This window comes from Pleurodeles waltl, chromosome 3_1 (assembly GCF_031143425.1).
Source record: "Pleurodeles waltl isolate 20211129_DDA chromosome 3_1, aPleWal1.hap1.20221129, whole genome shotgun sequence".
Taxonomy (NCBI): Eukaryota; Metazoa; Chordata; class Amphibia; order Caudata; family Salamandridae; genus Pleurodeles; species Pleurodeles waltl.
In genome coordinates this window covers 533,526,946-533,542,940 of record NC_090440.1, presented here as the reverse complement: position 1 = coordinate 533,542,940, position 15,995 = coordinate 533,526,946, and the positions used below count along the sequence as shown (strand labels likewise).

General features: G+C 43.9%; 1 protein-coding gene across 1 annotated transcript in view; it reads left to right on the top strand.

Moving 5' to 3' along the window:
• IGDCC4 (immunoglobulin superfamily DCC subclass member 4) overlaps nucleotides 1–15,995 on the top strand; it is a 468,431-nt gene that overhangs the window by 188,357 nt on the left and 264,079 nt on the right. The window contains exon 4 of the mRNA XM_069222840.1: nucleotides 11,658–11,791. Coding sequence (XP_069078941.1) covers nucleotides 11,658–11,791 — 134 coding nt within the window. The remainder of the gene's footprint in view (nucleotides 1–11,657; nucleotides 11,792–15,995) is intronic.

Genomic DNA, 15,995 nt, shown 5'->3' with positions numbered 1-15,995 from the left:
CCTCTTGTCTGCAAATTTCAGAGCTAACAGCTCATTATTACGCCAGGCACTGCACTGTCCCCTCTCAATTTTTTTTTTTTTTTTTTTTACAGACAATCTCCCTTGGATAGCCTTTCCGGTTAGAACAGATAGTGCCACAAGCAACAGTGTCCACTACGAACAATTCCTTGAACTGCACTCCAGTGTAGAAGTTATCTACCTACAAATAGTGATCTTTGTTAAACAGTCGTCTACCAAGTTCCCACACAATTTTCTCACTAACTTCAAAAGTGGGCGGACAACCAGGGGGGTCAATACTGGAACCCCTACCAGTGTAGACCCGGAAATTATACGCATATCCTGTACTACTTTCAGACAGCATACACTTCTTAATTCCACACTGTGTCCTCTTGCTAGGAATGTACTGCTTAAAAACGCCCCTTGAACAGGACCAAAGACTCTTCCACACTTATTTCTTTGCCTGGAACATAGACCTCTGAAAACCGATCTACAAAATGATCAAGGATAGGCCTTATCTTAAATAGATGGTCACAATCAGGGTGATCTTGTGGCAAGGCTAAAGCATTGTCAACAAAATACAGGATCCGAAGAAGAAGCAAATACCAATTACGAGTCATGGTTGCATGAAATATAGCTGTTGTCATCAAGGGACTAGTAGACCAATGAGAAGCCAGTGACGGCTTCCTTATCAACCACATCAAAAAGGTGAAACCTAAGAACTTTTTAATCTCTTCCAGATTTGTGGGAATCTACTGGGTAGCTCTAGACCATGGGTACTCGCAAACATTTTCCCAGGGGCCAAAAAGTTTGGTCTGTGATGTGACCGAGTGCCGCATCAATGCCAGCGGAATGGTGGTCGGGTGAGGGGGGTGGGAGGACTGGCGGTTAAGTATTGGTAGGTGAAGCAAAGGGTATACATCTAGTGGCAGAATTGAGCAATATGAAACCAGAAAACCTGGGATTAATGTTAGCTTCCCCACTTTTCCAAATTGTGTGATCCTAAGCAATTGCTTAATTTTAGGTACTGGGTTGGCACCGTACAAATCTGCTTCTGTGTTTGATTTAATAAACTATAATGTTTTTCATCTATAATAGGAACCCAGACCACTCAAAAACTGCACATAACATCTGGCTTGCTTGTTTAATTCACTATTGGTGTATTTGTCAGGGTAGAAGTGTAAATTAATGTTTCTAAATTCTAGTTTGAAAACTATCACATTTAAATTAATACTTCTCATTGCACTGATACAATAAATTATACTTAGGTGAAATGGACTGCGTGTTACCCTAATACACTTTTTGAATTTTGAAGTGACTGTTATATTTGTACACTTTTTCTGCAAGATGTCTTTAAAAATCAACTTGCTTCTAAAGTGAAGCTCAGGACTCCCTGGTTACTTCCTTTCCTTAACACCAGTTAACCTTGAAATTAACAATTGCCTCTTTATTTACGATCGAGTGAAGAGCAACCCTGTACCCCTGTTGTCCCGGGGTCCACATGTAAAGGTCAAGTAGGCCGCATGCGGCCCCCGGGCCGTACTTTGAGTAGTCATGCTCTAGACTGAGGCCTAAGTCTGGCAGCGTTGTCCCTCAAATACTACTCTGCATACAAAATTAGTCTGCTCAACGATCTCTTCCAAAAATATATCACCCACAAACAACTGAAAGAAATTGAACGGCAAATGTTTTCTGTATTCACTCTACACCTGGGAGTCCAGTAAAGGCAGGCAACTGTGGCTGCTCCATGTTTGGGGCAACCCAGAGTTCAGGTCTTCCAATGAGAAACCTTTCAGACCCAGGCTGCTGCACTTATTGGCACATCAGTGTCCTCCTCTAAAACAGGCCCTTCATCTGCATTAAGAGTGGCTTCCTCATCAGAAGATTGCTGTTGGACAGAAAACTCACTGCCAGAAAATCTCACTTCCTCCTCTGCCTCAGATGCAGAGTCAGTCTCATTATCATGGTCAGAAGATGACTCAAAAAGCATGCCAACAACCTGCTGAGCGGTCACTCTGCGGCTAGCCATGATCCTTTCTAAGAGGTGTAACTTGACAAATGCACCAATAACAACAAGCAATGTCTAAAATAAGTAATAAACAAAGTGTGGCTTTATCACAAAGAGTTATGTACTCAAAAACTATACCACACACTTGCCTGAAAAAGCTAGACTCACCAGCAAATACTATGCCGAAACACAGCGATCACCAATGATATCCCACTAATAAGAAAAAAGAAAAGCAAATTAGACATAAGACAACACAAATATTATTGTGCACAAATCTAAGGACAATTTCAATTTAGTACGCCACCTACAAACATGTCATTCATGCATGGCAACAATACTCCTTTGGAGTAAATTGTTTTTACTTACCTAAAACATGCAACTACGTAAACGGCAGGTCAACCAGTGCCAAAACCGCAAGGAGCCACAGCAAAGGAAGCAAAAGCTTTGAACTAGAACAAAAAGAAGAACTAAACTGCTATAATCACAAATGCAAAACCTTCTCCACTTGACAAATACCCCGCCACCAAGCATTTAGAAATTTTCCATGGTGCCTAAGTGGATTCTGGCCCCATTGGGGCAGATGGGCCTACAAAAAATAGGCCGATCTGCCCCCAAGGGTGGCAGAAATGGCCATCACTAATGTGCCCCTTTTGGAGGGTGACCCTTGCCCAAGCGGTGTCCCCCAAGAGACAAAAAACACACACACACAACACAATCCCTGGGGCCTAGTGGGTTTTGACCCCCTACCCCCCCTTCCGGGGGCGAGATCGGCCAAAAACATGGCCGATCTAGTCCCAGGGGGGCCAAAACATATAAAAAAAATCTTGCCACCAAGGCAGCGACCTTTGCCTAAGACATTATAATTCATATAATCCCTGGTTTCTAGTGGGTTTTGACCCCTCCTCCCGTGGGGCAGATCGGCTGAAAAAACAGCCGATTTAGCCCCCAGGCAGGCTGAAACACAGATACAATATTGCCCCCAGGGGAGTGACCCTTGCCCAAGGGGTCGCTCCCCAAAATAAACAAATAAAATATCCCTGGTGCCTAGTGGTGGATACCTGCTCCACGATCGCAGGTCGTGGAGCAGGAATCCATTGAAAACAGGCACAGGGGGAAAGGAAAACTGTTTCCTTTCCCCCTGTGTCTGTTTTCTCCCCCTAAACCACCCCCCAGGAGAAGAACTCACCTTTTCCTTGTCCTCTCTCCTAACGCGCTGGAAGCAAATGGCTTCCAGCGCGTCCCCTGCACCATTTGATGACGTCAGTGCGCTGACATCAGATTGCCAGGAAGGGGAAGAGATTCCCCTTCCATCCCTGATGGGGTGTGTGGGTGGGAGGCCCATGGTGGGAGGGCTAGCGCACCTCCTGTGGGCCAAGTGCAGGACGAGCTGGTCTCATCCCCGGCACACGGGAACCGTGGCCGAGACCATCTCCACCCAGGGGGTTAAAGTGTATGTGTATTAAAATATGTGTGTATTGGAGTCATAGATGAAGCTGCATTAGAGGGTAACCCGACCACAAGTGTCTTCTGGCGTGAAAGGAAGGGTTTCACTTTTAGCTGTGAGTTAGTTAAGTCTGCTCGTTACTCAGCCATAGGTTGTTGTATTTGCATGGAATGATTGGTTTATATCCCATGTTGTTCAGACTCGGAGAACACCCGACCACGTGGCTATGGGCAGAGCACTGGACACCAAGCAGCCAAGTGTGTTTCTCTTCCTTGGCGCTAATTAGTAATATCCTGTTTAATTGCAGGTCTCATATCCAGTCATTAAGGAACGTACTCATTAGGGTTTAGTCACAGCTCCCGGAGGTGTTTTTGGAAAGTCTCAGCATTAAAATTGATAGGAAAATCCAGGCTAATGTTCAGTTGGCAAAATGCGTGATTAGAATGCCTTGAAAAAACGTATTTTCAGTATTTTGTCCCTAGAAAGGATTGAGTTCAGAGCTGGAAACGGAAGACTTATTACTCTTAGCCAATCAGCTTGCAGCTGGGCTCGGTACACAGAGCATCTGTTTGTTACCAGCAGTGCATCATGTCGTTTCTAAATCCTGTTTACCTAACCTCTCGTTACAGACAGTGGAACCCTAACAAGCATTGGCATAGCCAATAGGTCTTGCCTTTGGGACTTATTAGCTTTGACAGTTGCTTTTTGCGGATGCTTACAGAGGCAGGGGTGATATGTGGACGGGGCATCCCGTAGCAGTGTTCCTCGTTCCGACAGCGTTGCAACAAGCTGCGGACATACTGAGGCAGATGGGAGAGCCTGGAGCAAAGTCCCACGAGGTCTGCACAGAGCATGCTCGGTAGGGAGTAGGACTGATCCTGCTGCTGGCGAGAGGCTGGGCTCTGGTTAGAGAATAAAAACAAGGGGGAGGGTTGGGCGGTGAGCCCAAATGTAAAATGGGGAATGGAATGGGATATTAATGTGAAAGCAACACTGGCTTGGGTGGGATGATGGATATGAAAGAAACACAGCTGATGAGTGGGTCTGCTTCCAATGTCCTACGAACTGTGATTAAATGTAGCACCGTGGTTGTTCGATTACTGACTAAGCAAAATGGCATAGCCCAGTTGTGGAATGCTAATAAGTTGTACTGGATGTCAGGCTCCGGGTTTGGCACCGGCATAGCTGCTTCAGCTGACAAGCTGCGGACCAGGTAAGGCAGACAGGAGAGCCTGGAGGAAAGTCCCATGACGCCTGTGTGGAGCATGGATAAAGCTGGGGGGTTTGAAAGCAGTGATTCCAGATGGCAGAGCCTGGAGCAAAGTTCCATGAGGCTTGGGCAGAGCATGTCCTGGGCCAGAGTAGGACTGTTTCTTCAGTGGCTGAAAGGCTAGACTCTGGTCGCAGAATACAAAAAAAATCAAGGGGGAGGATTGGGCAGTGAGCGAAGAGGAAATACAGGGAAGGATGGGGGGATGGATGTGAAAGTAGTATGGGGTTTGGTGGTGAGATAGACACGAAAGCAACAAGAGCAAGGAGCAGGGCTACTTCCAAAGTCCTACATATTGCGATTAAATGTAGCACTGTGTATGCTCAATCACTAACTAAACAGGATGGCATAGCCCAGATGTGGAATGCCGATAAGTTGTACTGGATGTCAGGCTCCAGGTTGGGCACTGTGATGGCGGCTGCAGCCAACAAGCTCCGGACCGGGTGAGGCAGATGGGAAAGCCTTGAGCAAAGTCCCAGGACTCCTGTGCAGAGCATAGATACAACTGGAGGTTTTGAAAGCGGAAATGGGAACACGGGGCAATACAGCAACTGGGGGTCATGGATTCAGGTGGAATTAATTCAGAATCCAGGAATGTTTCTCATACCTAATCTTTTGCAACTCCAGACAATGAGTTCCAGTTCCATTGATGACTGGAGTTAGATAGAGGGGCAGACAAGTCGCACCCCCTTTAATACATCCCACAGAGGCAACCCAAACATACACCATTTTCAGGCACATTTGGGTGGCGGGTTTCAAGGTCACCCCCTGAGGACCTCATCAACTTTGAAAGCCTTCACCCATTTGGTACCACGTTGACATAAATAGACCAGGACATGCCCACAGGCATTCTGCTCACTGAGTCCCCTTCCCTGTGTGCAGACCCTAAATGACAAACAAACTCAGTACCACATGCTAACAAACCAACTACTTCTTGAATATGAGCAATACAAAACTGAGTTACATTACATTGCAGCAAGAAATTATTTCTCTCTTCAACTGATGTAATTGCTTAGCCGGTGATGTTCCCCACTGTAAGGGCAGATAGTGTTCCTCATTTTCCGTGCCCATTCTGACACAAGCCTCTCAGCTGTCACTCGGTCATTGTGCTACTCGTGACAGCGTATTAATTTCTGTGCCATAGGACTCAGGGAAGATTTATTTTAATTATTCATGTTTTTTCTTTGTCCCAATGAGTACTTCAGTTGTTGGCCTGGTTATCCCACTGGTTACCATTCTGAGGTGAGTACTGCTTGCTTATGATTCAAGTCAGGTGAACTCACAGTGAAAATAAGTAACACGGCTTTTTGTGTCATTCTTGGAACGATAATGTTGCCACCATACCATTACTTTCACAGATATTTTCAACTCATTTGCACATTTTATATCCTTGAGAAAATAAATGGTTGTGGAAGTTATGCCATGATTTTTCTCTCTATAGATACTGCAAGATAATGCCCAGATCGCTGCATGAAGCTTTTGTACACTTTCAGATTATAGCGTTACTTGCACTTCATGAATTTCCATTTGTTTTATGGTTTATTACCAATGGAAGTTATTCATATAACGCTGTCTTTGTAAAGCGCTAAACACTTGAAATGTTTAAGGGTCTTTCCTTTCAAGCTTAATGACTTGTGTGCCATTTTCTCCAGTTAGTGATACTTCTTAATATTGAAGGGACTGGAGGTTCTTCCTGGCAAAAAGTTGATATGTTCTACCTTCCACATGATATGTGGTGGTCTTCTTTCCTGAAGATAAGTGGTGGTGCTCTGTCCTGGAGATCTGTATTTTTGATATTCATCTTTCCTTGTGTGTTTGCCCTGTTGTTCTGTATGTGGGGAACCACAATCCTTCTAATATATTGTGAGATCTTCAGTCTGAGATTGTTGGCAGGTTGATTGTAATAAAAGGTTCTTTGGGTTAGCCCTAGTGAAACCTGGTCATCCTCTGCCCTCATGGTTGTGTTTCTTAATTCGCCTGTGAGCATAGGTTTGGATGGTGGTCTTCTGTCCACGTGGCTGTGTGTGGTAGTTCTCAGTTTCTAAGTGGGACTAGCTAACTTAGAATAGGATCCTGCTTGTGATGTTTGTTGTTTTCCTGTCTTCGCGGTAGTGATTGCTGAAAGTGGCTTCGGGTCATGGTTGGTTTCTTAGAAAAGGAGGATTTTGAGATTCCTCCTGGTGCAATATGGTGGCCCTCTGTGTTTGAGATGCTAGTTTTCTGGAATAGAAATGGTGTAAAATCAAAGGGAAACTACTCACCCTTCATGCAGCATCCATGTCAATTTTTCGTCGTTTTACCCCTTCAATCCTCATCACTTTATTTAGATTTTTTATTGGTGGATTCCTTTGGGTGATATTGTTGATGGATGAACTCTGTTTTTGCCCTTAAGCTTCCTCTCAGGGGTTTGTTAGATTAATGTTTGACCAGGCTGACATTTTGTACCCATACGCAAAGATTAATAGGCGCCTTTTAGCTTTGTTATGGTCATTGGGCTGTCTTACATATGTGTAGTCGTTTGCAAACAAGCCTTACTTAATGTTTGTATCTGCAGAAGCAGTAAGTTGGCATTTCTTTAGGACATACTGACTTCTTTTTTTTAAGGATTTTCGTTCTTGCTGTTTTTAAAACGTTCAAACGCTTCCAGATTAAAATATAGTCGTTTCCCCTTGCTTTCCCAAAGAAATCTGACCAATTGCAATTTGTGCAGTACATTCAAGCGAGATATTGCCTGCTTAACAGGAAAAACATGCGAGTTCAGAAAAAAAACATTCTGAACAAATCCGTTTCAGCGGTGTTTTTAGTGGTCTGGTCCTGCCGGTGTATCGGTGAAGCAAAAAAACAGGTGATGGGATGGGTCCCTCCTGGATCCTCTTGTATTTTTATCCTTGATAACTTCTCACTGCATTAAAAAACAAACCTGTGACACAGGCCTGGAGACTGTACCTGTCTCTCCTCCCTTCTGCCTGGCTGCACCACTTCTAGTCTCTGCCGGAAGTGAGAGAAGCAGGTTATATAGCGCAATGGCTCTGTTCTCTGCCTGCACTATTCTCAGTGAAACCATGTCCTGTGTGGACTTCCAGTAGGGCGGGCCTCGAAATAATCTCTTCCCTCAACTCAGAATAGCCAAAGCAGTGAATGAGGCCTAGTACTGTGGCCAGTAAATGAGTTTGCCAGTCACACAGTGCCTCTTTGACACGCATAACGTCGATTGCTGGTCAGGAATATATGAGAGCCAGTCGATGGCCTGATTCAGACCACTTATGTTGCTGTGTCTGTTTTAAATGTGTGCTGACAAATCACTTCATGAATGTAAACGTCGAAATGCAATGCCGAAAGTTATCATCTGCACATACTTTTTTGTAATCTTTGTGTTTACTTATGCAATGCGTGTCTGATTTAGCTTGCAAATTTAAAAATTATAGTTTACCACATGGTTGACTGCCTCGCCCTTGTCAGCTTCTGAACGGTGAGTGGGGCTGGGGAGCTGTCAGTAACACATTTGCGTAGTGCCCACGTGTCAGGGTTAAATCTGCAGCCAGTGCTGGCTTATTAGTAAACAACACTTCATTTGCTGAGATGAGGAAGAGCACACTTATTAAGGATAAATAAAAACTGCAGATCACAGGGGTGGTCAGGTGTTAAATTACATGACACCTGTGAAAGGCTTGTATGGCAGACAGCTAGCAGTAATTAACAATAGCATTCATGTAAAATCTAAGTAGGGCATTCATATCCTTAACATTTACTGATGGGGTACCACCGTTATGTAAAGGAAAATCCAGTCTGTAAACCCCTCCTGTATGTACAAGGGACTAGCCTCTATTCATCACTAACTTATCACACAATGTATATTTACATGTACATTTCTTTTTTTTTTTAAAGTTGAGAGAGAGAGTTTATGTGAACAAACATGTTAACACCTGCCTCGCTTATAAAACTAAAAAATACATGAAATTCACCAGTGAGGTGCTGCCTGCACCTCGTCCGCCATCCGGTTGTATTAAGTTTACCAGTGTGAGATATGACAGTCCAGATCTGTTCCACAGAGGTGGGGTCCATTCTACTGACGTTGGTAATGCTGTCTTTGTGCATAACCTCCAATGTATTTGTATAGTCATTGGCCTTAGCATGTTTCCTCAAAACACAATGACGCTTCCGTGAACTGCTGTTTTGTTTAAATCTATCTTAATTCATACTTCTACTTTATTTAATGATTGTTAATGTCTGCGAACATCAAATGCGTGTCCACACACATTAGATACAAAATAAAACATTTTAGTATCTTAACTTTAATGTTCTCTTCTGCTTTTCAACAGGTTAGCCGCCCATAGGGGAACCTTGGGTAGGATGATAGGCAGTGAGGCTCTGTGCATCTATGTGGGTGCGTTTTTCTTAAGTGGTGCTTGTTACTTACCACTTTTATTATCCAGCCAGGTAGGACTCCTGTTATTAACCCTAGAAGGATGCAAAACTGTTGACATTAAAAGGTGTAAAACGTAAAGTTGCCTACAGATATCCATTGTAGGAACAACAATCCACTGAGCTTTTCTGGCTTTATCCTTAGACAGCGCAACAGTTTAAGACTTGCTGCCAACATCTCCAGTGATCTGCAGATCACAGTTCAAAATCTGACAAGCACAGCTAAGCCATCCATTCCACCTGCATTCTTAGATTGCACCTGACACTTACCAACTTAGTAAATTGCAGAAGTAGAGCATGAATCACTAAATAAAATGTGAAGAGATGCTTAGTAAGTTATGATACTTGCAGAGATGTGTGTACTGAACAGGGCTCATCATTCAATGCTGGTAAAATATCTCAAGTGGTTAAAATGTGTCTGTTGCAATGGAGTCCTGCATTTGTTGCTGGACACCAGGCTACGGGCTAGAAGGTAAGGCACAAGCTGGTAAGTACTGCCTGTAAAGCAAATGGCACACTTTGAACCCCAGCAAGGATACGTCAAACCTTCATTCATCTGATGGTTCTTACATGCGTGTCATTGAGTAACAGGTAGTGATTTCCACTTATTACTGTCTGCTAAGAAATCATTACCTTTATATTGTTTGCTATCCATGTGGCCATTGATACTTCCACTTTCAAAACAGTTCATTTATTGTTAATTCATCAGTAAACAGTTCCATTTATTGATGCAGCACATCTTCGTCTATTGCTAACGTCTCTTTGTTCTGTACACATTTTATTCACTTTATATGGAAAATGTTTTTTCCAGAGAGCTTGGGACAGTTACATCACTTTTATGACTCAGTTTAGCCCTTGGCTTTCAGAAATGAGGCAAAGTGTAATTGTACCATCCAGCTGTGGTACCTCACTCCTCATTTTAGCCAGGACACCAAACTACCCCAAATAAAACTGACTAAATGGTGCTATTGATGTCGAAGGGGAAATCCGGGAAGTCCAGCCCGTACGTGAAGAGATTATGAAAGTTTACCCACGGGAGGCAGTAGGACTGAGCTCCTGCTTCACATCTCTCAGTCACATGGGGCAGTGACCATGTTCATTGTGCACACATCAAGACAAACTTCACTAGTCATGCCTCCTGTGACCCCTCCCACTTGAATGTTTTTGTCGTTAGGTTAACAGAGGGCACTTTAGAGGAGGTCACATTTATTTTCCAGCAAGACCCACCCTACCTGGAATGCTGCCAGAATATTTGAAAGAGTTCTGCATTTAACTTTCTGCTCCAGATAACACTGCCCTCAGTTGACGTGGAGATGGTTGACATTTTAATCAGCTCAGCTCTGCACATCTGAGAGAACTGCTGCTGCCTTGAAGCAGAAGTGGGCGAACACTTACTAATGCATTGTGTGCTTGTGCTATGCATTTAAGTATTACTCGCTCCACCTTTAGTCAGTTCCCAGAGAAGAAACGTTGTTTGCTTAAAAAAATTAAAACAAATAAAAGCTTCCAGGCCCATTCATTTAATGGCGGAATAATGCACCGCGTAAGAAACCAAAATGGTTTCAAGTTACAGGTCAGTAACTAGTTTCATTGTCAGCTGCTCTTGTACTGGGTCATCTTTGTAATGATCAGGAGTGGGATGAAAGCCGGACTTCAAACTAAGACTGGGTGGTATTGGTTGTGAAAAGTTGTACCATTTGAAGAGGGGGGCACCAACCCCTGAGATAAAAACAAAGTTGACAAGTTTCTAATTTTCATCACCCTGATTTTGCAGATAAATCTACCTGTGTACTCTCTGAAGGTGAGCAGGGTTAAAGGTAATTTACAAACTGTGAGGCTGGCCTCACTCACTGAAGGCTTTGTAGTTTTTCACGGGTTCTTGGAGGAGCATTGGGTGATTATATTCAAATATTGTAACATACATATTAATGGCCATTCCTTTCCAGGGCCTGAATGACTATGACAGACACAAGTCAGAAGTGCATACATCTGTACATAAACAAGAGATGTGAGTGATTGAGAGAACCTCTTCTAACCCACAGACTGTTATCAAACCATGTCTTTTATTCAGTCGTGTGGTTTTTAATATTTTACTAGTAGCCCCGGTGGACATATGTTTCAGTTAAGATAGCGTGACCATGTATTTTTCTGAGACAGTGGCCCATATTTCCATGGGGCAGTTTCCAGGGATTCTGAAGCAAGGAATGCATAATGTCAGTGTTTTGTAATTCTACTCACACTTGTTATCTGAAGAGTCTCTTGTGCGGATGGCAGATCATTCGTTCTGTGCAGTTACATTACCAAAGTGTCACATTACAGGTCCTGTGGCTCAAGATGTCTTCTGTACAAGTTTGTTGTATTTCAGTTCTGGTTTTTGCAGCCTTCTGTGCACGAGGAACCTGCAGTTTGTTATCTCTCACTGACCATAGTCTAAGAGCGTAACACAGCCAGTGCATGGTATTGTGGGGTGTGATCATAATGGTATAAGGTAGTAACTCTTTGTCCGTTTTCCTCAGATTCATCTTTTTTCCAAGTGGCATCCTTCAGATTGTGGATGTGCAGGTGTGGGATGCTGGGAGTTATCGTTGCTTGGCATCAAACGTTGCACGTAAACTCTACAGCAATGAAGCTACACTCAATGTGCTGGAAGGTATGTTTCTTTCTAAATGTTCTGCGTCCTTGTACTTTACCAACTCTTTGTTTTCCTTTGACTTTCCTCCGTCTGCCTGTGTTCTTTCAACCCATTAATCTCCTCCCTCTTTTGTCTTCGTCCGCCCTTCCTTAGTATCATCTTTCTCCACGTTCCTCTTATCTGTACTACTCTGTCATCGTTTCTCTCTTATTCTTGTTTTGCTTTTCATGTCTCACTGCCAATGCCTGGTCCTAACCCATATATATCTCCACCTGTGACTCCCATTATTTGCCTTTCTTCTTCTATCTCCAATCAACGTTTACTTGGTTAGTCTCTTTAATTTGCTTTTCCAGTCAGTCTTTGCCAGTTCTTATGGATACATCTTCCAATAGAAATTCCTTTCACTTTGAAAGCGACTAGGTCAAATGTCTTCTCCAAATGTTTTAGGGTAAAACCCTGTCACAGATGCTGCAACTAGATGGCCTTGTCTGACTCGCATTACATCGGTACGTGATGTCTGATTTTGGAGCATGACACCTCAATCTGTGATTCCTTGAATCCGAAGGCAATCAAGAAGTGGAAGGCTAAGATGCTCTGTGTTTAGCCCCACAGCGAGATGGAAAAGCTCTCTTCCTCAACCCCAAATAAGTCCACTTTCGTGTCGGAGAACAATTCCTTGTGAGATCTTCCTATAAAAAATACTAAAAGCACAATAAAAGCCTCCTTCCTCTGGGGAATGGTCCCACTCCCAGTGCCATTCAAAGTCTTGATGCCATTACCTGGCACTGGACTCTCCAGATCCTGATGCCAAAAAGATGTGACTGGAGTATCCTGATTTATCTGCTGACCCATGCAGGTGGGAGGCCTTCTGCGTGGCTATTTTGTATCTTTTCAGGATTGCTGCCGTAGCCCCTGGGATAGTATTCAAGGGGGAGCGTGTGACTCTGAAGGCCATAAGACCAAGACTGCACGGCCTGGGACCCTACAAAGAAGTCAAAGCATGCCAGTGTGCTGCCCCCCAGTTAGTTGAAGCCTCCTTCATTGTGGATGCCACCTACGGATCCGGCTATGCTACCATCCTCAAAGACTCTAATGTAATTGAAAATTGCTTGTGTCGCAAAAAGATACAGTTATGGTGAACTTCAGTGTTGTCCCTTTGGTTGAGCTTGTTCCTAGGGCTCAGAGATTCATCATGATGGAAAGGTTGTTTGGCTCTGACTCCATCCCCTAAGTCAAAATATTATGATGGGGCAGAGTCTCTCTCATTTTGGAGACGACTTACTCCACTATTTCAAAATCTTCTGGCTGTAAGAAGGTGTCCTATTTTTCCACTTACTAGGAGATGAACATGACAGAATACTGGTTCATTCAGCTAATCCACGAGCTATGACCTACCCTTCCTATTCATTCCTCTATACTGCCCACATCCTACCAGGATGTGCTCCAGAGCTCATGCAGTATTTTTGGGATAAACATCCTTGCACTTCTGAGCAAAGGGGTCAAAGAGGTGGTACCCCTGGAAGAAATGGGAATGAGATTCTTCTCCATTCGCTTCTAGATCCCCCAAGAACGAAGAGGTTTGAAACCCAGCTTGGATCTTTGCCCTCTGAATTTGTTTATTCAGCAGAACAAGTTCAAAATGCCAACTCTAGGCCAAGTTGTGCTTGCACTGAATGCTGAAGATAGGTTGATGCCACTAAATCCAAAGAAACCTGCATCCACTTTCCAATCCTTCCTGCCCTAAAGACACTACTTCGGTTTCACTGTGAGAACCAGCATCATCAGTTCACGGTTCTGCTGTTCGGACTTTCAACCATTTAACAAATATGAAAGCAGTCAAGGCAGTGTCCAGAGGCCTTGTATTTCTATATTTAGAGAACCCCACTAGTAAAAGCAGAGGGCCCGGGATTGGTCAGGGAACACCTGTAACAGACAGTGACTCTCCTTCATAACTTGAACTTTACCATCAATGCCTAGAAGTCGCACCCCTCTTAAACGCAAAGGCTAACCTTGATAGTGGTGTACTGGACATGGCCCACATTAAAACCTTTCTTTCTCAGAGTTTCACAGCTGTTTGAGAGATGATTCGCAGTTTCTGACTCAGACGTGGAGTCAGATTCTGCAAGTCTTGCATGGTTGTGGCCTTATGCATCCTGTGCCACATGTTGAAAGGTGGATGATGGCCTTTCCTTGTTGCCTTAGATCACAGTGGCTGCAGCATCTGGGAGCCTCATAGCTGATGTGCATGCCTCCCACTCTGTTCATACATATGTGTACCGGTGGATAGACCCCTCCAACCTTTTGTTGGGTCATAATTTCAGCCCTTCTCACTTAGGCTACCCTGGTCATGGATGCCTTCACACTGGGCTGACGTGCAACCCAAAAGCAGAGTGAATTTGATCCATGTTGCAGATGCACCTGTCCATATATGTGCTCGATCAGCAGGCAGTCCACTTTGCCAAGAAGACATTTCTCACTCATCTCAGGGAGCAACATTCAGATTCTTTCGGCAAAACCACAATCCAATATAGCAAGAGACAGGGTGATGTCGGGTTGTAGACCGCATGTTTTGATGTGATTCAGCTGTGGTAGTGCGTACAGTGGTGGGGAATTCTCCTGGTAGCAACTCATCTCACAGGTCCCCTCTTAAAGAGGGCAGATTCTCTCATTCTTCATACTGTAGAAACACCAGTGATTACTTCCGGATTGGGGTTTGCAACCATGAATTTTTTTTTTTAAGTGTCCTAGTTTTTGTGACATACACTTCATTCTGAATGTTTTTGGGGGGAATTTCTTCAGGTTTGGTTGCTCTTAGGGCTTATTGTATGCGCTAATGCTGATTCTGTCAAACGTCCTAGACAAGGTTTGGAAGGATGAAATGTTGCTGATTCTGATTGCCTCAGATTAGGCAGGGAGGATGTGCTACACCAATCTGCTAGCAGTCAACTTTCATCCAACGTTTTCTCTCTCGCACAGGGCCGAACTGCTCATGCAGTAGGATGGTCGTGTCTATCACCCTAATCCCCAAACACTGCAGATGCATGCGTGATGAAGTTTCAGAAGTTATTTTGGAGGCTAGGGAGCCTGTGACCACATCCATCTACATAGGTTGCTGAAACAAATATTTTCAGTGTTGAGTCGAAAAGCCTAAAACCCTTCAACTCTCACCTTCCCAGTGTCTTGTGATTTGCGTGCCTTTTCCCAGCAGTGTCTGCAAGTGGCTACAGTTAAGACTTACTTGGCTGTGCTGTCTATACTCTTGTTTTGGTAGTTAACATTGGTGCGTTCTTTAAAAGATTTGCTTTACTTGTTTCCTCTCATTATGTTTATTGCTCCTCAGTTCAGTTTGAATCTTGCGTTAATTTTCTCATTGGCATACCCAATTGAGTCGATGCACAGTGCTCTGTTTGGCTTCTTATTCCAAACACACGATTGTTGGTGACAATTACTTCAACTCGTAAGGTTGGAGGAGTTAATTCACTCTGTTAGGCCACTTTTCACAGTTTGCATTCCAGATAAGTTGGTCCTTCGTATCTACCCATTTTTTCCCAAAGTGGGAATCATGATTTGCTACGCTCGGGCCGAGAAAGATCCTTTGAGCATCTGTGCTCACTCCAGTAGGGCAATGGCTGCTCCGTGACGCTTTCTAGGGGAGCCCCAATTACCCACAACAGTTTTGTGACAACATGGTCAGCCTTGCATACTTTACGGAGCACTGTGGTCTTGCATCTGAAGCGTGCAGTCATGGGCACTTTGCCGAACTGCGCTTCATGGCTTCTTTGTTTGGCTGGCACTACCACTAACCACCTCCCATTGCAGTGTTGCTTTGGGACACATTCATAAGGCGATGCGATCTCGATGGGTTGCAAAAAAGGTCTCAGAACTGACACCAGCATGCTGCTTAAAGCTATTCTCCAGAGTCAGCATGTCCGGAGATAAGGTGGGGGCTTAAGCTACATAGAGTCACTGGCTGTGCTGGAGAGATGATTTTTAGGAAAGTATTGTTGACCAGCCTAAAGCCTAGAAATTATAATCATAGGTTTGGGGAATCTGCAGAAAGATTGTGTATCAACCAGAAATATTGCCCAGAGGTACCTAAACTTTTTTATTCAACTCCATCTTCCTAACACTATTTCTTCTCTCTCTCCTCCTCACTTTCCTTATTTCATCCTCCCGTTAGTCACCTACTAGTGCCACCATTTCTACTTCCTGACGTTCATGC